The sequence below is a fragment of the Podarcis muralis genome, chromosome 2 (genome assembly GCF_964188315.1).
Source record: "Podarcis muralis chromosome 2, rPodMur119.hap1.1, whole genome shotgun sequence".
Lineage (NCBI taxonomy): Eukaryota > Metazoa > Chordata > Lepidosauria > Squamata > Lacertidae > Podarcis > Podarcis muralis.
Window position 1 is genome coordinate 48,279,840 of NC_135656.1, and position 20,927 is coordinate 48,300,766.

Genomic DNA, 20,927 nt, shown 5'->3' on the forward strand with positions numbered 1-20,927 from the left:
TTTTACAATCACTCTCTTTTGAAAAAAAAATCAAATATACAACTATACAAAGAATATACAAATGAATTCAAAACTCTTTTGAGAGTCAGTACAGGAAATAGCTCTAAGCTGCACACAAGTCACAAGGCAGTAATAAAATTCTGTTTCCCTAGTATGATCAAAATAGATTTTCTTGAAATACAAAGCAATAATCTCTGAACCTAAATATCCATTCATTTCTGAGCAGCACACTTGAAATAATGAAGACAAACATGCAAGCAGGTAAACAAACCCCAGTGAGCTTTGTTATAGACTTAAGTGGAAGATGACTGAAAATCTTCCCCGCAGACTGACTTTTTGTGCCAAGAGCTTTAGATTTGAGCTATTCTGAGCAGAGACAGAAGTAACTCAATGAAAGCCACTATCAATACTGGAATCCCACCCTAAGCCCCTGTTCAAAATTATTTCCAGCGGATCTGTTGAGATGCAGTATCCTCATCCCACATCAAATGCTTGAAAACACTGTTTTGCTTATTTCAAGTTGAGAGGAAAGATGCTGTTTTGTTTGTGTCAATTTTTTATCCTTTATATATAGAAAGCAAAACTATAAAGTAAAAATAAATGGATAAAAATTAGATATAACACAAAAAGAACTACTGACTCAAAGCATCAGTTACTAACTTCTCCTCTTGGAGCTCCAGCAACTTTCTGGCAGAAAGATGGTTAAAAGCCGCAATTAGTTTTCGTTCAAGTGTAAGGTTTTTTTCCCAGCCAACCATTCACAAAAGCATCCCAAAAGGGCCCCAAACAACATTTTAAGAGTTTGGGAAATTTTAGATTTACTTACCAAGCCGCTCAAACCTGATACTTATTAAATCCCATGATATGTAATACACTCCAGCTTACAAGGAGCCTTTCACTAAGTGTCTGATGCTCAGAGAGTAGCAAGACCAGTTCACATTTTCATGGTTTATAAGAGTGTAGATATTTTCTTACCACTGCACAGTGAATATAAGCAGTTATGATTTGGTGGCTTGTATTCTTAGATCCTTGGGCAAATACCTTATATATTTGCTTACCTGTATAATTAGGGAGGCAGAGGCAGGCATAATTGTTTACTCCATCCATACAAGTTGAGTTGTTCTCACAATCATTATCTTCACAGTCATCTGGATTACTTTCACATTTTTCACCCTCAAATCCAATAGGGCAGGAACAACTTTTAATAGAAGAGTAAACAAGACAGGAAGACTAATTTACATTTCAGACTGAAATAAGTTGGTAGCATAAACAGCACAAACTAGTTTTGCACGTGTTGACCACTAAAGGTCATCCGTATTGAACGAAGAGGGTTGACACCCATGAAAGGTCCCCAATACCAACTATTGACAGAATCCAGCAATATCCAGCACTGAAGGTTCCTAATAACTACATTTGAAAACCTGGCTATAAGCCAGGCTTCAAAATTATATGCTGGCCGTATGTCGGAAAGCCAATAACAGAGACTCTCTGGACCGGACAGAAATGGGTAAAGCAGATATAAAAGGCCAGAGATTCAGGAGGGAGGGGCAGAATTGCAGTGGGTGATGAGGTAAGTGAACAGGGAAAAAGGTGTCTGTTTTGCAAGCTGAATTGTAAGAGGGAAGAGCAGGAGGCAGGCTGTTTTATGCTGCAGAGAGAGTCAGTGTTCGGGCTCTCTTTGAATCGGAGGTTGCAGCAATGGAAGAAACAGGACCCCTTTGGAATGTAATGCACTGCACTCTATCTAGGCTCAGCTTGTATATATGTGTAAATAAACCATAAATCATAAACCAAAGTCTCTGCTGTCCCTTATTGTACAAAAGAAAACACAGACTCTGGTGAGTGTGCCTGGTACCCCTGGAATGTTGCACAGCTCAGAGATTGTGGTGGTGTGTGACAATACTAGAGAGCTGTTTTAGTAATCTGCTTGGTCAGGGAGCCTATTTTGGCTGAAAAGTGAGTTCAAAGTGAGGTATAAATACTTTAAAAAACAATAAAAAATGTATGATTAGTAGCCACCATTAATTACATCTTTTTACATGTGACTGTGAATGCATGTTTGTGTAATAACTGAGAACAGGAACTCAAGTCTATAGCAGCTCACCAGCAACAGGCAACACAACAAAAAAAGACTTAGCAATGTTTTGAAGATATGATTTCTGGAACATTTTAAGCAGTTCACTTTTTTATATATAAAAATATCCACATACCACAGTTTCACTATAAGAAGCATGAAATTTGTTTGTAATTATACATACCACAATTTAAATTTTTTTTTTAAAATTAAAAATGCAGTTAAGAGGGTAGATTCACAGAAACCCTCCCTCACGCAATATGTAGAAAAGTAACAAGTACCGGTAAGTTGCCCTCCTTTGCCCTCAAATGTGTGAGAACTACCCCTTCTTATGATGCGGAAGCATTAAAAAAATGCAGCCCATCACTTGAGTATATTCTAGGACAGGAGAGGGTAACATATGGCCTTTCAAACGTTCCTCCCATCACTCCCAGCCAGAATGGTCAATGGCCGGTAACGATGGGAGCTTTAATTCAGCAAGATCTGAGGCCAAATTTAGTAATCCCTGATCTTGAAAGCTACAGTATGTGTTGTGTACACTGGAGTCTGTGTGCTTCCTATGCAAAAAGCCAGAGGTGGGAAAACCCTAAATAAAATATGTAGCTGGATAAAGGAACAAACAAAGAATAAAAAGCAGAGGCAGGCAATTTTGCAGAAGTCAACATTGCTGAGTCAAAAGTATCTGCTTATTTCATATTCATGAACAACAAAAAAGGGGCAAGTGGTCTCTCCTGAGCCAAAGGAACAACTTTTCTTTTTAAAGTATAAGGACAAAGTAGTACACAACTATACAGCATGACAACACAAAACTTGGATACTTGCAGACCATATGCCCCCCAAATAATAAAAGAACCATAAAAGCAATTTGAACTGATTGTGCAGAACAGCTCCTGACACTTCTCATCCCACACTCACCACTCATAGGTCATAATAGCTGGAAGGGACAGGGATATATCTTTAGAAGGGATGACTGAAAACAAACTGCTTGAATCAATTCTACTTAAAGCACACTAAATCAGTATGAAATATTTTCTTTGCCTGTCTTTTACCTCATTAGTACCAATAAAAAACGTCCTCTTTCTGACCCTTTGGTGATACTCAGGATCACATGAGGCAGATAAGGGAAGACAGGAAGAGCTGGCACAGCATCTTTTGTAGCCAAGAAAGGGGATGGGGGGAGTAGGATAAAAGAACTCTAATTAAATAAAGTGATCCATTCATCATGTCTCCCGTTTCCATTACAAAACCCCATTTTTCAGGGCTTTATAACTCAGCCATAAAAATGTGCTCTAGGCTGCAACTTGGCACACAAGGTCTCAGTTTGGGAGCACAGATTCATTCTTTCATTTGAAAAGAAAAGAAAAATGAGAAGCCTGTACTAGCTTCTTTTATTGTCTATTTCTGTATGCCACATTCTGACTAGAACAGGTGATGTTTACAATAAACAGTATACTACTAATAAGGACTGGCAATAACACAACACTGTTCAAACAATATGCATTTCCATCACTAACATACAACATTCAAGCTATAGTTATAAACTCAGGAACCGTATCTTTGTTTAAAAAAAGACAGAAAAGGAAGAGAGAACTTTTGAAACCAGAAGTATTATTTATTGGCATATGTAATGAGCGCCTATTTATTTATTTAATCCAGACTGATTAACTGCTAAATAAATACACTGGTACCTCGGGTTACAAATGCATCGGGTTACAAACACTTCGGGTTACAAACTCCGCTAACCCGGAAGTAGTAACTCGGGTTGAGAACTTTGCCCCAGGATGAGAACGGAAATCGCGTGCCGGCAGCAGCATTGGGAGGCCCCATTAGCTAAAGTGTGCCTCAGGTTAAGAACAGTTTCGGGTTAAGAACGGACCTCCTGAATGAATTAAGTTTGTAACCCGAGGTACCACTGTAAATAAGCACTAAGCAGTTTAAATATAATACAAGCAGGTCCTGCTTTCTGAACACAGTATGTTCCATGGAAACTGTTCCATGGTTACCATTATTTCCTATGGATATATTTCTAATCTAGGATTTTTTGAATCTCTCTCCCTGCTTTTTCAATGGCTGCAGCCAATTAGCAAAAGAAAGACAAAATAAAAAACTGATTTGTCTCAACACTCCTACTCTCTGATTCATTCAGTCTAGTTCCCCGGATAGTAGGACCTAAGTATAGTATAAATTATAAATAAGTATAGCGGATAGTAGGACCTAAGTATAGTATAAATTATTCCTTAAAGATAGCCATTAATCTAGACAATTTTTTGTTCCAGATGTAGTATTGTAATGTGCTTTTGGAAATGGCAATTGATGCAAAATGTAGTGGCCATGGGGGTAATGGGGATGTGGATTGAATGCATTTACCGGTAATCCCCATTTTAAAAGTTAATCTGGTTGGCTTGGTGCTAAAAGTCCTGCTCCCATATATACCTGCCCATGCCTTGAGATGTACAGATGAGGCTTTCCTGGTGGTCCCAATACAGCCTGAAATATACAGCACAAGGCTTTGGGAAAGGACCTTTTCAGTTGTGGCCCCATGCCTGTGGAATTTCTTTGCCACTTAAATGTGTCTAGCTCCTTCATGATGTCTGTGTCAATAATCAAATAAATAAATGATGTAGCTGGGAGAGCTACTGCGAAAATTATGTCTGTTCTGACTGGCATCTCAAGCAAGAGGACTACACTGCATTAAACACAAACCACTCATTTCCTTCTGTGTGCCACACTAAGACTTCAGGGATTAGTCTTAAACTAGTTCTTCTGGTGAACTGAAAAGACTCAGGGACACATTTCATTTCATATGCAAGCATAAGCTACGGAAAAATAACTGCCAGAGAAAACATAAAGATTAATCAAATCTGAATGTGTAGTCAGAGAGGTGGGAAACTTGATTAGAGTAGAGGTTAGGAATTAAGACAGGCATGGCCAAACTTGGCCCTCCAGCTGTTTTGGGACTACAATTCTCATCATCCCTGACCACTGGTCCTGTTAGCTAGGGATGATGGAAGTTGTAGTCCCAAAACAGCTGGAGGGCCAAGTTTGGCCATGCCTGAATTAAGAGATTGGAGGCCTGTACATATGCCATACAGTAGTACCTCAGGTTAAGAACTTAATTCGTTCTGGAGGTCCGTTCTTAACCTGAAACTGTTCTTAACATGAGGTACCACTTTAGCTAATGGGGCCTCCCGCCACCATGTGATTTCTGTTCTCATCCTGAAGTAAAGTTCTTAACCTTCAGTACTATTTCTGGGTTAGCGGAGTCTGTAACCCGAAGCGGCTGTAACCTGAAGCACCTTTAACCCGAGGTACCGCTGTATTAACAATTCAAATTAAGGAAGAGATATTCTCTCCCCCATTTCTGGATGTGATTATATGTTCTACAAAGTTATAGCAGCTGATCATGCAGTGCTATATTTTATTTTATTGAATAGGGCTACCAATCCGTAGAGTCAGAGTTTTCACAACACCACCGTGTTGGTTGGGTTTGAAATTTTTGAAAGATGCAGGTGGTTCTTTTTGTTATGGAAATTTATAACATAAATTACAGTGGCAAAAAGGAGTTGTGTGTACAAGGCTTTAGAGTGGGAGGTTTCAGGAAGCTGCTGACTACATAAGCCACAATAAGGACCAATTACTATGGCTGCATATTCCTTCCCAGAAAGGGTATTTCTGTTAACATGAGTGCAATTGGCTGAATCATGTTGGAAGATTCTTTACACATCTTCCCTACTGAATGGGAACCACACAATCTCTTTGTTTAAGTTGTAGTAGCCATGCACTTTTCAAACATATTCATTGGGCCAAACTCTAAACCCTTTAAGGTGCCAGATAAATGTTGTATTTTCACTAAATACCACCCTGCCTGAAGTCGTCAACTATTGTCCCTCTGCCTAAAAAATCCACAATCAGTAGTTTGAATGACTACAGACCAGTTGCACTGACTCCAATCATCATGAAGTGTTTTGAGAAACTGGTGCGCCGTCACATTATTTCCTGTCTTCCATCAACTTTTGACAACTACCAGTTTGCATACAGGGCAAATAGATCCACAGAAGACGCTATCACCACCACTCTCCATGCTGCTCTGTCCCATCTGGAGCAGCCGGGGAGTTATGTGAGGCTGCTGTTTGTGGATTTTAGCTCTGCTTTTAACACTATCCTCCCCCATAGACTGGTGTCAAAGCTAGAGGCGATTGGACTCTCCAACTCCACCTGTCTCTGGGTTTTGGATTTTTTGTCAGAACGTTCTCAGAGGGTTAGAGTAGGGTCACATATGTCCACAGCCCTTAGCCTTAACACCGGCTCACCACAGGGTTGTGTGTTGAGTCCCCTGCTCTATGCTCTCTATACGTATGACTGTACAGCCATCTATTCCAGCAACAAAATCATCAAGTTTGCTGATGACACTACGGTGGTAGGGCTCATTTCAGGAGGGGATGAGTCCGCCTATCGGGACGAGGTGGAGCGGCTCTGTGTTTGGTGTGGAGAGAACAATCTGGCTCTTAATACGGCTAAGACCAAGGAATTGGTGGTGGATTACAGGAAAAAAAAGGCGGACATTCAGCCCTTGTATATCAACGGGGAACGGGTGGAGAGGGTGGCGGAATTCAGGTTTTTGGGAGTAACTATCGATCAGGGCATGACTTGGAGCGCAAATACCACTGCTCTGGTGAAGAAGGCCCAGCAGAGAATTTATTTCCTCAGACTTTTGAAGAAGAACAATCTGAGTGAGAGACTGCTGGTGTCCTTCTACCGAGGCTCCATAGAGAGCATTCTTACATACTGTATTTGTGCTTGGTTCTCCAGTTGTACAGCTAGGGAGAGGAAGGTGCTCCAGAAGGTCATAACCACAGCCCAAAGGATTATTGGTCATCCTCTCCCATCTTTGGAAGAACTGTACGGTTCCCGTTGTCTTAGGAAAGCAAACAACATCCTGCAGGATTCATCTCACCCGGGACACAGTCTGTTTGCACTACTGCCTTCTGGCAGGAGATATAGAAACATCAAGTCAAGGACAAATAGACTGAAAAACAGTTTCTATCCAAGAGCTGTGGCCTTTTTGAATGCTGTAACTCGATAGTGTGACCTGGGAGTTTGATGGGTGTTGGTGTGGGTGTGGCTGGAATGTGGTTTGTTTGGTTGTTGTTGTTGTTTTGCTTTTGTTGTTTTTAAGGGATGGCATCCAATTTCGTTGCACTTGTGCAATGTTGCACTTGTGTAATGACAATAAAGAATCTATTCTATTCTAAGAAACATGCATCACAATCTAGGGGCATTGAATACACAGCACAGAACTTAATGATAAACTTTTAAAATATTTTTATCTTAGTAGAATTTTTATTTTAACATAAATTTTAAAATATTTTTATCTTAACAGAATTTGAGATGGCTGGCTATATTAAATGTACTAACGTATATTAGCATGCTCTATCAAGTGATTTAGTATTTGAATGAGATGAATGCTGACCAGATGTACTGCAGTTTACAAATCAGCTGTTGTGTTCAAAACAGCAAATGTTTTAGAGCCCTTTGGCTAAAGAACTACACACACCTGCATATCAACTGGACAGACTCAATAGCCCATAAACACCGAACTCATCCATCAACTGCGGAACATTAACACTGCAAAATCTATTACTTAAGTTAAAAAAAAAACTTAAGTGAACTTTGTATTATTGGAATAATGCAAAGCACATTGGTGCACTTCAGCTGAAGAAATAACATATACACTCAGCACAGCAGCTATATAGACTTCATCACAGTAGGCAAGTTCCAACTAAAATTAAATTTTTGTGAGTAACATATATCTCAATGGATTAGTTAAACACATGCTTAAACCTTTCCCATTCATATCAACAGTACATAAAAATGCTTTTCTGCAGTTTGATTTTATCAGATACTCTTAAGGCTTCAGCAATGATGAAGGGCTGGTATGAAGGTAGGTTTGTATTCATTCTTAGTAAAAATAGCATGGTACTAATATAGCACCTTCCTGATATTTGTGGCAGCGTTTGACACAGAAGTGTATAAGTGGATATTAGCTGGAAATCAGTATTTATTCTGATCTATTTATTAATGTTCATTAATTTTAGATATTATTGTCACCTGTATCTCAGAATGCAATGCTGGGATAAACCCCTACAGCCCTGAACACAAAAACACATTCTAAAAATGTAACTGTTAAAATATGTACCAGTGGGATCAGAACAATATCAGAAATATAGACCATTGCTCCTGGAGGAAGCAAATAAAAACTGTGAAATGGGTACATCTAGCTTTGTTTGCTGTTCCTTAAACCAGGAATTTACATGAAGAAAAATACAACTTTAGAATAAACTGTTTACTGCTAAAAACCTGAATTTGATTTTGATTCAATGTTTCATTTTATCCCATGCCCTTTGCTGACACTCTTGTGGCAGCATGTTATAACAGTAGATAGGAGTAGTGGGATCACCTGCTGTTTAGGCCCCTTATGTTACCTACAAACAGCAGGATAAGGAAGGGTGTGAGGATGGAGTTTCAGTCATAACAGGGTGAATTTCCTGGCTTATGTCACCACCTTCCCATTACTCAAAAGATAATTTTCTTGTCTGTGACTACAGGAACTTGGGAGTTAAATCACTTGGCATTTCATATGGAGAAACACTTTGGCTTAAAATCCCCTCTACAAGAGCAAAGATTTGACAAGTTTGGCAGCTGAGCTTATATATTTATATGTTTCTCTGGGAGGTGAGAGGGGGAGTGAATAGAATATATAATTTCTTTCACAGGCCACACAACAGAAAGTTCCAAGGGGGCCTTCTCTTTTGCACGGGAGAGATAATAGTCTCTCATCTTGACACACAAGGGTTTTAGGAAGGCAACTCTGCTTCTGCCAGCAGAATCTACACAGTGAATTGAAATAAAACGGAAAAAAATCAGTGCCAGTAAGTTCAGAATTTAGTGATGTCAAATTCCCCTCTAGGGAATTTACAAAAAATTGTAAAACATCGGACATTAAACATTTCCCAATATAGGGCTGCCTTCAGATGTCTTCTAAATGTCAGATAGTTGTTTATTCCTTTGACATCTGATGGGAGGGCGTTCCACAGGCTGGGCGCCACTACCGAGAAGGCCCTCTCCCTGGTTCCCTGTAATTTCACTTCTCGCAGTGAGGGAACCGCCAGAAGGCCCTCGGAGCTCCCACCCACCTGTCCCCCAATTTCCAAACCCTTTCTCTTTAAATAGTTCTTGGGGGGAAACAGCTTGCCCAAAAGGGCAATGGCATCCTTTTGTCTTGTACACTGCAGTGCAATGTGTTAGGCTCCAAAGGGAGAACACTCCCCACTCTAGAGCACCACTGGTGTCAGCTGCATCAGATTTTAATCCACATTGTGATGAGGTTGTGGTGCCTAATGTCTCCCTTTTCTTTAAATCACATATTCTGAGTCCCCATAACTTTTATCAAAAATGGGTCATAAGGAAAGGGTTAAAATGAGTGTGATGTGATTGGCCAGTGATAATGCAAGGGGGGAGTAAAAGTTAGAGAGGGGGGGGTTTTGAAAGTTAGTTGAGGTTTGGGAGTTGGAGAAGGAAGAGGGAGGAATAGGCAGTGGGTTGGTCGAGTTGCATTGTGAGAGAGTGAGAGGAATTGTTAGGTTGAGTCAGATAGATAGTTGGAATAATCAGTTTGGAGTTGTTAGGAACTAAGATTAAGAAACTGACAAGAGAAAAATTAACTGAAACTATACGCTTGTTCCTGCATTTAAAAATAAACTTGATTATTTGTTAATGTTAACAACTGTCTGGACTCTGTGTGTCCCTGTGAGAAACGGGGTGGTGGCAGCGAATAAAGCAATCACAGTGGTGGCACAGGGTCAATAGACCGTCAAACGTCCGGGGGCCCTGTGTGATTGCCACAATGACCTAACACAATTTTATCTTATGGGACGTTTTTGTATGATAGCCTTTTCTATTTCACAATAATGACAGCTAAGTTGCATTATCCACTATCTTTGTTTTAACACAATTTGCTTTCAGTTACCTGAATCCATTGTCTGTAAGATGGCAAGTGCCTCCATTCTGGCAGGGATTCTGAATACAGGCATTAATAGGAGTACTGCAGTCTCGACCCTAAGAACAACAACAACAAAAAGTCCATGTAAAATGGTTAGTCCTATTTTATCTTTGATGCAGATGCTGATTCTCATCTCCCTTGCCTGCATTTTCTCATTGAGAGACACAAAGGATGCAAACTTCAGAAAGAGATCATCCAGTCCTGTTCACTGAAAGCATTTTCCTTAAAGCAGGGTTTTGAGAAGAGAAGAAGAAATAGTCAAGTGGGAATCGAAAATATAGTTATTTTATCACCTAGAGATAGTTGCTTCCTATGTAGTAATGCACTTGTAAAATATCAAACATAAGCAATAAGAAATGAATAATATATGAGACATAAGGCAAGATACATAATGTTTGTAACTTAAACAACATCTCAGCAAAGCCGCATTATGTACTATTGACTTTTATCTTTGTAGCAGAGTTAATTCATTAAAGATACCAAGCAAGATAGTGTTTATACCATGGGTAGGCAAACTAAGGCCCAGGGGCCGGATCCGGCCCAATCACCCTCTAAATCTGGCCTGTGGATGGTCCAGGAATCAGTGTGTTTTTACATGAGTAGAATGTGTGCTTTTATTTAAAATGCATCTCTGTGTTATTTGTGGGGCCTGCCTGGTGTTTTTACATGAGTAGAATGTGTGCTTTTATTTAAAATGCATCTCTGGGTTATTTGTGGGGCATAAATACAGTATGGCCCCCCACAATACAGTACGGCCCCACACAAGGTCTGAGGGACAGTGGACTGGCCCCCTGCTGAAAAAGTTTGCTGACCCCTGGTTTATACCTAAAAGCAAACTTTCAGTTGACAAACACCTCTGTTTGCTTTGCTTAGTGGTCACCTAACTATCCTTGTGGAATCAAAGCTTATTAAACTGTTGTCAGATTGGTTATGTTTGCCTATGTAATCAAATGTGTCATTTATGCCCACTAATACACACAAAAGGACACCTGCAACAAGCTACACTAAATTAATGAATAAATACATTTTAAAAGCAAGTCAAGGAGACTGCATTTTGCATACAACACCAAGTAAAGCTTAAATTTCTTTGCTCTTCAGATACTTTCAATGTTGTATCTTTAAAGCATAACTTCAAAGGAATATAAAAGGCTGAATATATCTTAGCTAGAAATATTTTATCTGATTTCTACAGCATTAAGCAGTGTTAAACTTTGCACCAAGAACAGGGAACTTTCCCCAGTTCAAGGGCCACCTTCTGGTGGCAACATCTCAGTGATAGGCACAGCCAGAGGCAAAATGAAGTGAGTAGTGAAGTAGTGAGTAGTAGTCTAGATTCTGCACGCACTAGCACACTTCTCTCGGTCCTCCATGCAAGTAAGTGATAAATATTATCAAAGGACACATTCCAGCTAGGCAAAAACACTTAAGGTGGGGTAGAAAGCAGGGCTGGTGAGGTTGTGTGGCTTGGGAAGACACCCAAGAGTCAGATAGAGAGGCCTGGAAGGCACATCTCGGGTTAAGTACTTAATTCGTTCCGGAGGTCCGTACTTAACCTGAAATTGTTCTTAACCTGAAGCACCACTTTAGCTAATGGGGCCTCCTCTTGCCACTGCGCCGCCGGAGCATGATTTCTGTTCTCAACCTGAAGCAAAGTTCTTAACTTGAGGTACTATTTCTGGGTTAGCGGAGTCTGTAACCTGAAGCGTATGTAACCTGAGGTACCACTGTACATAAATATATAGATTTTGCTTCACTAATGCTTATTGGAATAAAACGATGGGCGGAAACTGACATCATACTAAGGTGATTGTTCTATCAGGGCAAGCATTTCATCCAGTTTATGCTGCCACATTTTCACACATTTCATCACCAATCTACTGAGGACAAAAAGCAGCTTGGATTTGATAAGATCTTTCTTGCTAAAGATAACATTCTGAAACCTTTGCTGGGCAAATGCAAGAATGTGACAGAGTGCATCAGGGAAATTGAGTTCATTGTTAAATGGCTGCATTGCTTATAAGAGTAGCAGTGATTTGAATCTGATGTTTCGGGAATGTGCTTTGTATGCAATCTCAACCACCTAAGAAAGGTGTGGAGCTAGAGTACATCTCACAAGGGAGACATGAGAGCGCTCACAGGACTTCTCTGTCTCACCCATAATTGGGAGTAGTTCCCCTTGAACTAGGAATTTCTCACTTGCAAACAAATTCAGTTACAGATATAAAGAAAGCATAAAGTCATTGATTGGCATCTTGACTCACACAAAGATGAAGTATAATTTGTAATAATAAATAATACCTGGGGATCTTACAATAGCCACTTGTTGCCCAGTGGCTGCATTGCTAACCTTGGAAGGAAGAAGTGGTACAATCAGCATTCTACACCACTACTTGACATGACTAACATAATTCAAATGCATCTGACTTCCTGTTTGAACACAACTATATCCATTTTACTTTAAATTTCTCTCAATACTACAGCATAAATGGCTTTTATTAGTTTCCAAAACATATCAATATTTTGGTAAATATGAAAATGGCCTCATGGAGGTATTTTTGAACCCCCCTTTCATAAACAACCCTCTCATACCATCTGAAAAGCCACTCCTGAAAACCAGATTAAGTTCAAGAGTGGCCTCTGACACAAGGAGCTGAAATTGAAGAAAAGTAAATAGGGAAAAACTTAGTGAGTGTACAGAACAACATGGACATGCCCAAGGGGCTCTTTGGATCCCCACCCCCGGAGATGTGTTTGAATGGAGGACTATGTCTGTGTGGCACTTTAGATGCATAAAGTGTTTTAGAGTACATGGAGAAGGGTATCAAACTTCAGAAGAGATTAAGCACACATCTTGCATACATAAATGTCCTAGGGTCAATTTCCTGCCATCTCTAAATCTCACGTGGCAGGGCTGGGAAAACCCCCTGCTTAAGGCCTTGGAGAGCCACTTGCCAGCCAGAGTAAACAATACTGAGCTAGATGGACCAATTGTCTGTTCCAGTATAATGCAGCTTCCACCAACCCAGTGACTTCCAGATGTTTTGGACTCCAACTCCCTTCAGCTCCAGCCAGCATGGCCAATGGTGAGGGATGATCAGAGTTAAAGTTCAAAGCTTCTGGATGGCACCAGACTGGGGAAAGCTACCCTAATTTAGCTACAATTGGTCCCCAAGTTCCATGTCTAAGACTTTATCCAATGAATTCTACTCATTTAATTCAACATTCCAGCTTCATTTGTGACTACTTTCATCTGAAGCAACACATGCAGCTGAAGACTTGCGACATCTTCTGTGCTCCAGATAAGGAAATACTTTTTGAGTTGCCTGACTGAATAATCAATTAAACTCTTTCAGCTCTCTTGCAGAACCATTCTTGGATTAGGGGTCCTGCCATCTAACTGATGTAGCAACGCACTCCTCCACACAAGATTTTCTTCACATCGACATCAAACAAGGAATAACAAATGCTGAAAGGGCAGACTCAATACAATTTATCAAGGTAAAGGAAATAGCTTCCAGATGGACAGACGTGTTTGGTGCTGGTTGGTGAGAAGGAAGCAAGGTATTGTTACTGAATTAGCATGACACTCTAGAAGAACAGCTTGGTACAAAAAGAATTATCTTTTCATATGGTTCACATTTGAATTTGTCAAATGTCACTTCTGTAAAAAAAATATGTGGCAACAATGTAGGGGTTTTCTTGAGGGTTGCAGAAGGCTTCTACTCTCTTTCTCCCATGTCTCTGGTACCAGTTGCTCTTCTACTCCATACTATCTGAATACGGCCCATACAGATGCAACAGTATTTTTAGATTAGTATGCACACACACATAATGTCTTCAAAATCTCAAGACGGTATGAAATGGAAAAGTTATGAAATGTGTTAACATTACCCGACATCTGGACAGCAGTTTCCCCAGCTGGGCACTATAGCATTTAAAAGGGAGCCCAGGAAATGTCCTTTCTTCCTTGAAACATCTTTGCACTCGTCCCCAAAAATCAGATGCTCCAAATTCATATCCCATACTGATTTCTGCCACCTATGCATCGCTAGCAGAGGTTGTTCATCATAAACACCATCCCCACTGCTGCTGCATTGCATTATTTAAGTAGTCAAAAGGCAAATTAAATTTCCACTGAGAGGTGTGGCCCAGCTGTTATCATACCTTGTAGCTGAACGGGCAAGTACATCGATAAAAATCCAGTGGATCATTGCTGCAAGTCCCATTATTTTTGCATGGATTGGATAGGCAAGGGTTACACTTGGATACAATACTGATATCAACAACTCCTAAAAAGAAACAAAAGCACAACTGAAAAATGTGTGTGTACAGTTTATGTAATGAACATTGATTTTTATTGACATAATTTTTTACAGTAAGGAAGACAAGGCAAAGGACAGTAGAGAAGGGCCTGTTCTTATGGATCAGCTGGATCTTTAACACCAACCTCTTTAACAATAGTGGGTGGTCCAGTCTGTAGGGTAGAAAAATGGACCACCCGATAAGGGAGGGAACTCCTTAGGTGTGCTGATAATTATTAGTTTAAACACTATTAAAAGGTAGTGGTGATGAAACCAAAAATTGAAAGCCCAAAACTTGTATGTGTTTTGTCCTCTTTGCTGCTACCATGGAACTCTCCTAGCATGATAGCAATGCAGAGGTACAAGCTTTCAGTGGGCTCGCTACTTGCTTCCCTTCAGCCCAGAGCTTACAGTTTAGGGAAATTAGACTTGGAAGCTGCCGCAACAGAAAGTTATCTCCTGATCTGAAATCTAAGATTCTTTAAGGTGTTTAGAGTTCCGACCCTTCAGCTCAATGTGGGTTACCACAACTCAAATCAAATATATTGCTTATTTAGAGATCTGAGCCACCACTCTCGAAATGGAATATAGATTACTGTATGCCTTTCTCTGCAGCATAGGAAGAGTAAGAGACCTTCTATGGTTCTTACAGCTTAGCAATAGTATGGCATGAGTGGCAGCAAAGTAAGATGGGCAGAAAAGCTACAACGGTGTATAGCATATCTTGTGATTAAGCCTGACATTTATTTTTCAGTTTTTCAATTTTGAAGCAAAATAGTTGAATGTCATGTTTTCTATTTACAGATAGTAAGTGGTTCCCTTTCAACTTGAAACCTTTTTGTTTATTTAACTCCCCATGGTAGTTGAAAAAGGCTACAAATGTAAAGTAATTAAAAGTAATTAAAAGTATAAAAACACATTAAAACAAACACACACACAGACCTCACACATTTTTCCACATATAGAAGGAAGCCTCATAGTTTATTACATAGAGAACTGTGCAGTTATGAAAATAGATATGACACTTTTATCTTAGCAAACTGTTTGAAAGGCAGGAAACTTCTTCACTGGATGCAATTACAATCTATTGTGTCTATCTGCAAAAGTGATGGCTATGGAGGCAGCCTATAGCTATGCATGTTTGCCAATATGGAAACAAGAGGATTTCAAAGACTGAGGGGCACAGGAGCTTTACATTAATGATTAACGAAAATGCTGGTAATATCTTTGTCATACACTGCCAAACAATAATGAGTGATAATTTATTTTGCTTTAAAATGTTTAATCAGTAAAATTTAGAAAGCAAAAACTTTGTGAAACCCTTCGCATGAGAGATGAAAATGTTTAACCAAAGCCTAATGTTTTCTGTCAAATTCTTTGTGTTAAAACACGGTGAAGCAGTTTTATCTAGAAGGGATTTTTTTTGCCATTTTCCTTGGGCATTTAAACGAAAGACAATACAGGTAACTTGCACTTATACGTAGTTAACTTAGTGACTGCAGCTTTGTGTGGTGTGGGGAAAAGAAATAAATAGATGAAGAGCATATGAAATCCACTCTCCATTTATTTATTCTTTCCAGCCATACTACACAGACTTTCAGAAAGTGGTGTGAGGGGTCATCAGCATCCTAGAGCCTTCATCCTACCTTCCCAAAGCTGGGTAAGGCAGCTTCCTATGATGTAGTAAGAAGCCCGGTATATAACAGAGCACACTGCACACTAAAGACTTGTACCTACCTTTGCATTGGAAGTGGTGGGTTGGTGTTGTAAGCAACAGCCTGTCTGTCATGTCATCTGGACTGCTGCATCGTGCTATTCCTGGCTCTTTGTAGCCTGCCTTCACCCATTCAGAAAGCCAGCGCAGGTTGCAGTCACAATGCAAAGGGTTGGTACCAAGTGCCCTAAGGTGGGTTAAAATACAGGCGCATATATAACCAATAGTTGTTCAGAAAATCTCTAAAACTATTTGTCTCATTTTATCAAAATATTTAAACAATAAAACATTTTATGGACATGTGATTAAAAGAAAACTTTCTGATGGTCAGCCATTAATCTGTGTCCCTGATGCTGGCTCTTGATATGTTATTTGGCCAGTTTCAGCATTAAAAGCATCAATTCTCTTTCTTCCACTGTTCCTCATGTATACTACTGCTCCACAGCTTCAACACAAATCCCCATCTTTCTGCTGTGGAGGAGACTGAATAACTAATAATATCCTAAATGTAGCAGGCATCATCCTTGAGAATTAACAGCTCACTATTGGAGATCAGAAGTAAGGAGATAAAGTTTTCCGTTCAGGTGATACTCAACCTAGCCTGCCTTAAAGGCAGCCTTGACCACATTCAGAAAGAAGCCCACCATACTCAGAGTCACTGCTAATTTGAACGCAGATGAAGCAGAACCATGTCCATCCACAGCAAGTGGGGAAATCATAAAACCTCCCTCCCTAATTCTGGATTAGGAACCCATTCTGGTTTGGGAGAAGTAAGACCTTGGTGTTATTCAGGAAAGAGAGGTGGCAATTAACTCTTTCACTGCATGGTCCAATCATGAATATCTCTCAGAGGATCTGAAGATATTAAGTCCCAGAAGTACAGGACCCTAGGGGGAGAAAACATATTCATTCTTCACAAGCTCTCTCTATTTTGTTTCTCACTGCTCCTCACCATCCCACTACCTGGTCAGTCAACTCATCCTGTAAAGCACAATGGCTTTCATCTCTCTGTAGGGGACATATTGGCCTTAACCAATACTTTACAATACTTTTCTATGCCTTCTACCAAAAACTTCATTGTAAGACCACTTAAGATTTTACTTTATTGAAACTCTGAATTGATCAGACTCAGAAACTCTGAATAAACTCTTGCAGTTCAAGTGGAATGTTTTGGGAGAACGATCTAAAGGTTAAGGGGTATGATCCCAGTGGCATTATGCTGGTTCTAACAAAGTTTTTACTCCACAGGAGTGCTTAGCTATAGTTCCTGAAGAGGAAAAACATTATGATGGGTTCATCCCCTAGAGAGAAAGTTAAGAAATTATTTACACATACAAAAGTGATCAAAAATTAAGTCTACATGTATACTTTTTCCATTGGAGATAACAAAAATAATTTCTTAAAATGGAGTTCATGCTCAAAAAATGTTTTTTGGGGGAAAGTGGATGGAACACTGACAGATGAAATTCCACTAATGTTGTTAATGTAATTCCAGAGACATGACTGATTAAACAATTCTGCCCTAGACAAATTCATGCTGAGAGTTCATGAGTTGAACTACCGGCAGGGGTTCATCCATCAACATTAAGTTAATGGAACAGCAATCTTTCCTGAAAGGGGACAAATGTACCCCATTTATAAATTCTCACATAAGAAAAATAATTTGGCATACTATATATGAGCTGTTGAACAAGCATGTATCTGGAGTTCCACAAACATACACTTATGAATTGCCCAAATGCTCAGGAAGATCTTGAGATGGCAAATGAGATCAAAGAGACATCTAAAGGAAGAAGAGCTGTAGTAAGGGGTGGCTTAAGATACTGTAAATGTGTGTTCCAGTCAAGAAAAAGAGGTAAAATTTCTAAATGACTCCCCCAGAACAATACCTTTAAAGTCCTAAATGGCTTCGGCCCTGTATAGCCAAATGAGCATCTCCTCCCACAGACCCTGAAGTCCAGACCCTGAGGTTCAGCTCGGAGGCCTTTTGGCAGTTCCATCATTGTAACAAGTGAAGTTACAGAGAACCAGGCAGAGGGCCTTCTCGGTAGTGGCGCCTGCCCTTTGGAAAGCTCTTATCAGATGTCAATTATACGAGTTTTTGTAGACATCTGAAGGCAGCCCTGTGTAGCAAAGCTTTTAATGTCTGATGTTTTGCTGTGTTCAGTTGGCTTTTACTGACCAGGGAATAGGTGGGATGAGGGTAGTTAGAATGACAATAACATGTTTTATTATTTAATATATTGTGAGCTGCCCGAAGTATTTTGGATGAGGTGGGTTTCAAATCAAACCAAACAATAATAAAAATTTGCAATGTACATGCTTTACATTTGGTTGCCTACAATTATGATCTGGTAGATTCAGATGTTTCTAATCATTTCAAAAGGCAAGTGCAGTTTTCCAAGTTGGACAATTCCAGCATGAGGCCATAATATTTACAGTTAAAATACATTATAACAAACCCAAACATATTTATGATAGGAGCCTATGTGTGGTAATATATACTCCTACTAATAAAACATGGTTCTGCTAAACTAAAATAATGAAATGACCTTGAATATATTATTCCAAAATAAGGCTTTCAAGCTTTACACTCATTATTTGCAGTAGAGGTTGGATGAAGGAACTAATTAAGAGCTGATATTACAGAAACCTCCTAAATACTGCATTAAAAAGTCTATTCCAAAGACCCAAACCCTATGTGTAGTAGTGATTCTGATGATCTAATTTACTTGAGCCAGAAATTTTAGAACAATGTAAATTTGCCTACGCTTATCAGTTTAGACAAATTCATCCCTTTCATATTCTGCTGACATTTTGGCATTAAAATCTTGCAACAAAAATGTGCACAGTATTTTAAAGTATTAAAAACTTGGTGAAATTTTCGTTAGCCTCAGTCACTGCTTAATGTTTCAAATGTAGCTAGTTTTCAGATTTGCTCTGAAGGTGAAATTTGCTCAGTGCTGGTAAGAATAAATGCAACTACAATGAAATAGCTGTACAAATCCTACTTAGCAAAATGATTTGTACAGTGTCACTAGTCTATTGAGGGTAACAGTACTTACAGATGGGAAAGTGACACAAGATCATTAAAAGACCCTTCAGGAACGCTGGAAATATCATTGCCATGAAGAGTCCTAGGAGAGAAGGGAATAATACCATGTTAGAATGCAGCTCAACCAAATATTATGTTAAGAAGTGCAGGTGTTTTTAACCACTTTTCGAGGCATATTCAATACATAACTTAGGAAACAACATATTTTGCTGCCTTCACAAATTAAAGATAAGGTGATTTGAGGAAGATGTTTTTTTATTTAAACCAAGGGGAAAATCACTCATAGATTGTAAACTCTTTCATCAAGCCTTGCATAAGAGGGCAAAGGGATACAATTTCATATAACAGTGAATACTAAAGGAGGAGTTATGGAGCAAACTATAAACACGTACTTTCAGAAAGGAAGTTAAGGCCTGTGGTGACATCCACCCATTCCATAATATAAAAATATCTGAGATTTTGTCCAACTGGGGAATTATTTCAAGACCTTTGTACCATTTCTAATTTCTAATCAACAAATCTGTTGCAGATACAATATGGACAATTGGATTGTAAAAACAATTGTCAATATTATATCAAACCAAGATACAGGATATCACAGACTGTCTCTCTGCACCTTCCATTCTGCAGCACAAATTTCAGCTGTTAGGTGCAACAGCAATTAATCATTTGCATCTACCAAACTTAGAGTTAACTGGGATAACCACTTAACTGAAACTGTCTTGAAACGTGGTTAAGTGTGAACACATTAGCTTTAACCACATGATCCTGTGACATGATCTCTGTGCTGATTCACAGAATTTACATACATTTGTTTTTTTTTGGCTTTCTCTTGCGGACTGTTTTAAGCAGATATTAGTTTAACATTTTGGACTTTATTCTTAACAAGAAGAGCAAGAGATAAATATATTATCCTGTGATTCTGTGTTTCTGTTTTTAACTGTGGGCCATTCTGTCAGGAGTAAAGAGCTGTAGCAAATGTAGTCCATTATTAATACCATTTTAACACAATCAATATTATAATTATTGGTACACTCTAGCTCAATAATGTTTGAAACAGGCACTGTACTGTGAGAGTATTCCAAACAGTTCAAACAAATACAACAATCACTGCATTGCATTATACATGGGGCTACCTCTGAAGATGGTTTGGAAACTTCAGCTAGTGCAAAATTCAACAGCCAAGTTGCTCTCTTGGGTAAGACGGTTTAAGCATATAAAACCAGTCCTGGCCTGATCGCACTGGCTGCCAATTAGTTTCTGGGCCCAATTCAAATAGCTGGTTTTGATCCCATAAAGCTTAAATGGCTCGGGCTCAGTTCAATCTATTCCAGCTTGATCACACAGCGCAAAATCCACATTACATGTGGATGTGTCCAAAGTGTACACACAATAAGAAGATACATTGTTATGATTGTACCTGTATAACAAGTCTTATCTAACATCTCTTTGTACACTCACACTATTAAGTTTTTTTTAAAGAAACTTAAGCATACTCCTAAAAAACTAACATATGAAGATGTGCCTCTGAGCTATAGGACAAGGCTCCCACTGCAATACCTAGAACTAAATTTAGAATTAGGCATATATTTTGATTGATAAGATAGTTTCCCTTTTTTATATTGATAGAGCAAATTTCTGGCAAACAAAACAATTAGGAAAGGAGTGGCTCATGCTTGAAAGGGACTCTTTACCTGCACATCAAACCCAGACAGACAATGAGC

At 39.2% G+C, this 20,927-nt stretch overlaps 1 protein-coding gene across 2 annotated transcripts in view; it reads right to left on the bottom strand.

The window, feature by feature from the left end:
- SLIT3 (slit guidance ligand 3) overlaps positions 1-20,927 on the bottom strand; it is a 403,257-nt gene that overhangs the window by 49,317 nt on the left and 333,013 nt on the right. For both annotated transcript variants that reach the window (XM_028717493.2, XM_028717492.2), the window contains exons 24-28: positions 19,214-19,285; positions 16,172-16,335; positions 14,298-14,422; positions 10,101-10,189; positions 1,059-1,198 (exon numbers count right to left, since the gene is read on the bottom strand). In XM_028717493.2, coding sequence (XP_028573326.2) covers positions 1,059-1,198; positions 10,101-10,189; positions 14,298-14,422; positions 16,172-16,335; positions 19,214-19,285 — 590 coding nt within the window. The remainder of the gene's footprint in view (positions 1-1,058; positions 1,199-10,100; positions 10,190-14,297; positions 14,423-16,171; positions 16,336-19,213; positions 19,286-20,927) is intronic.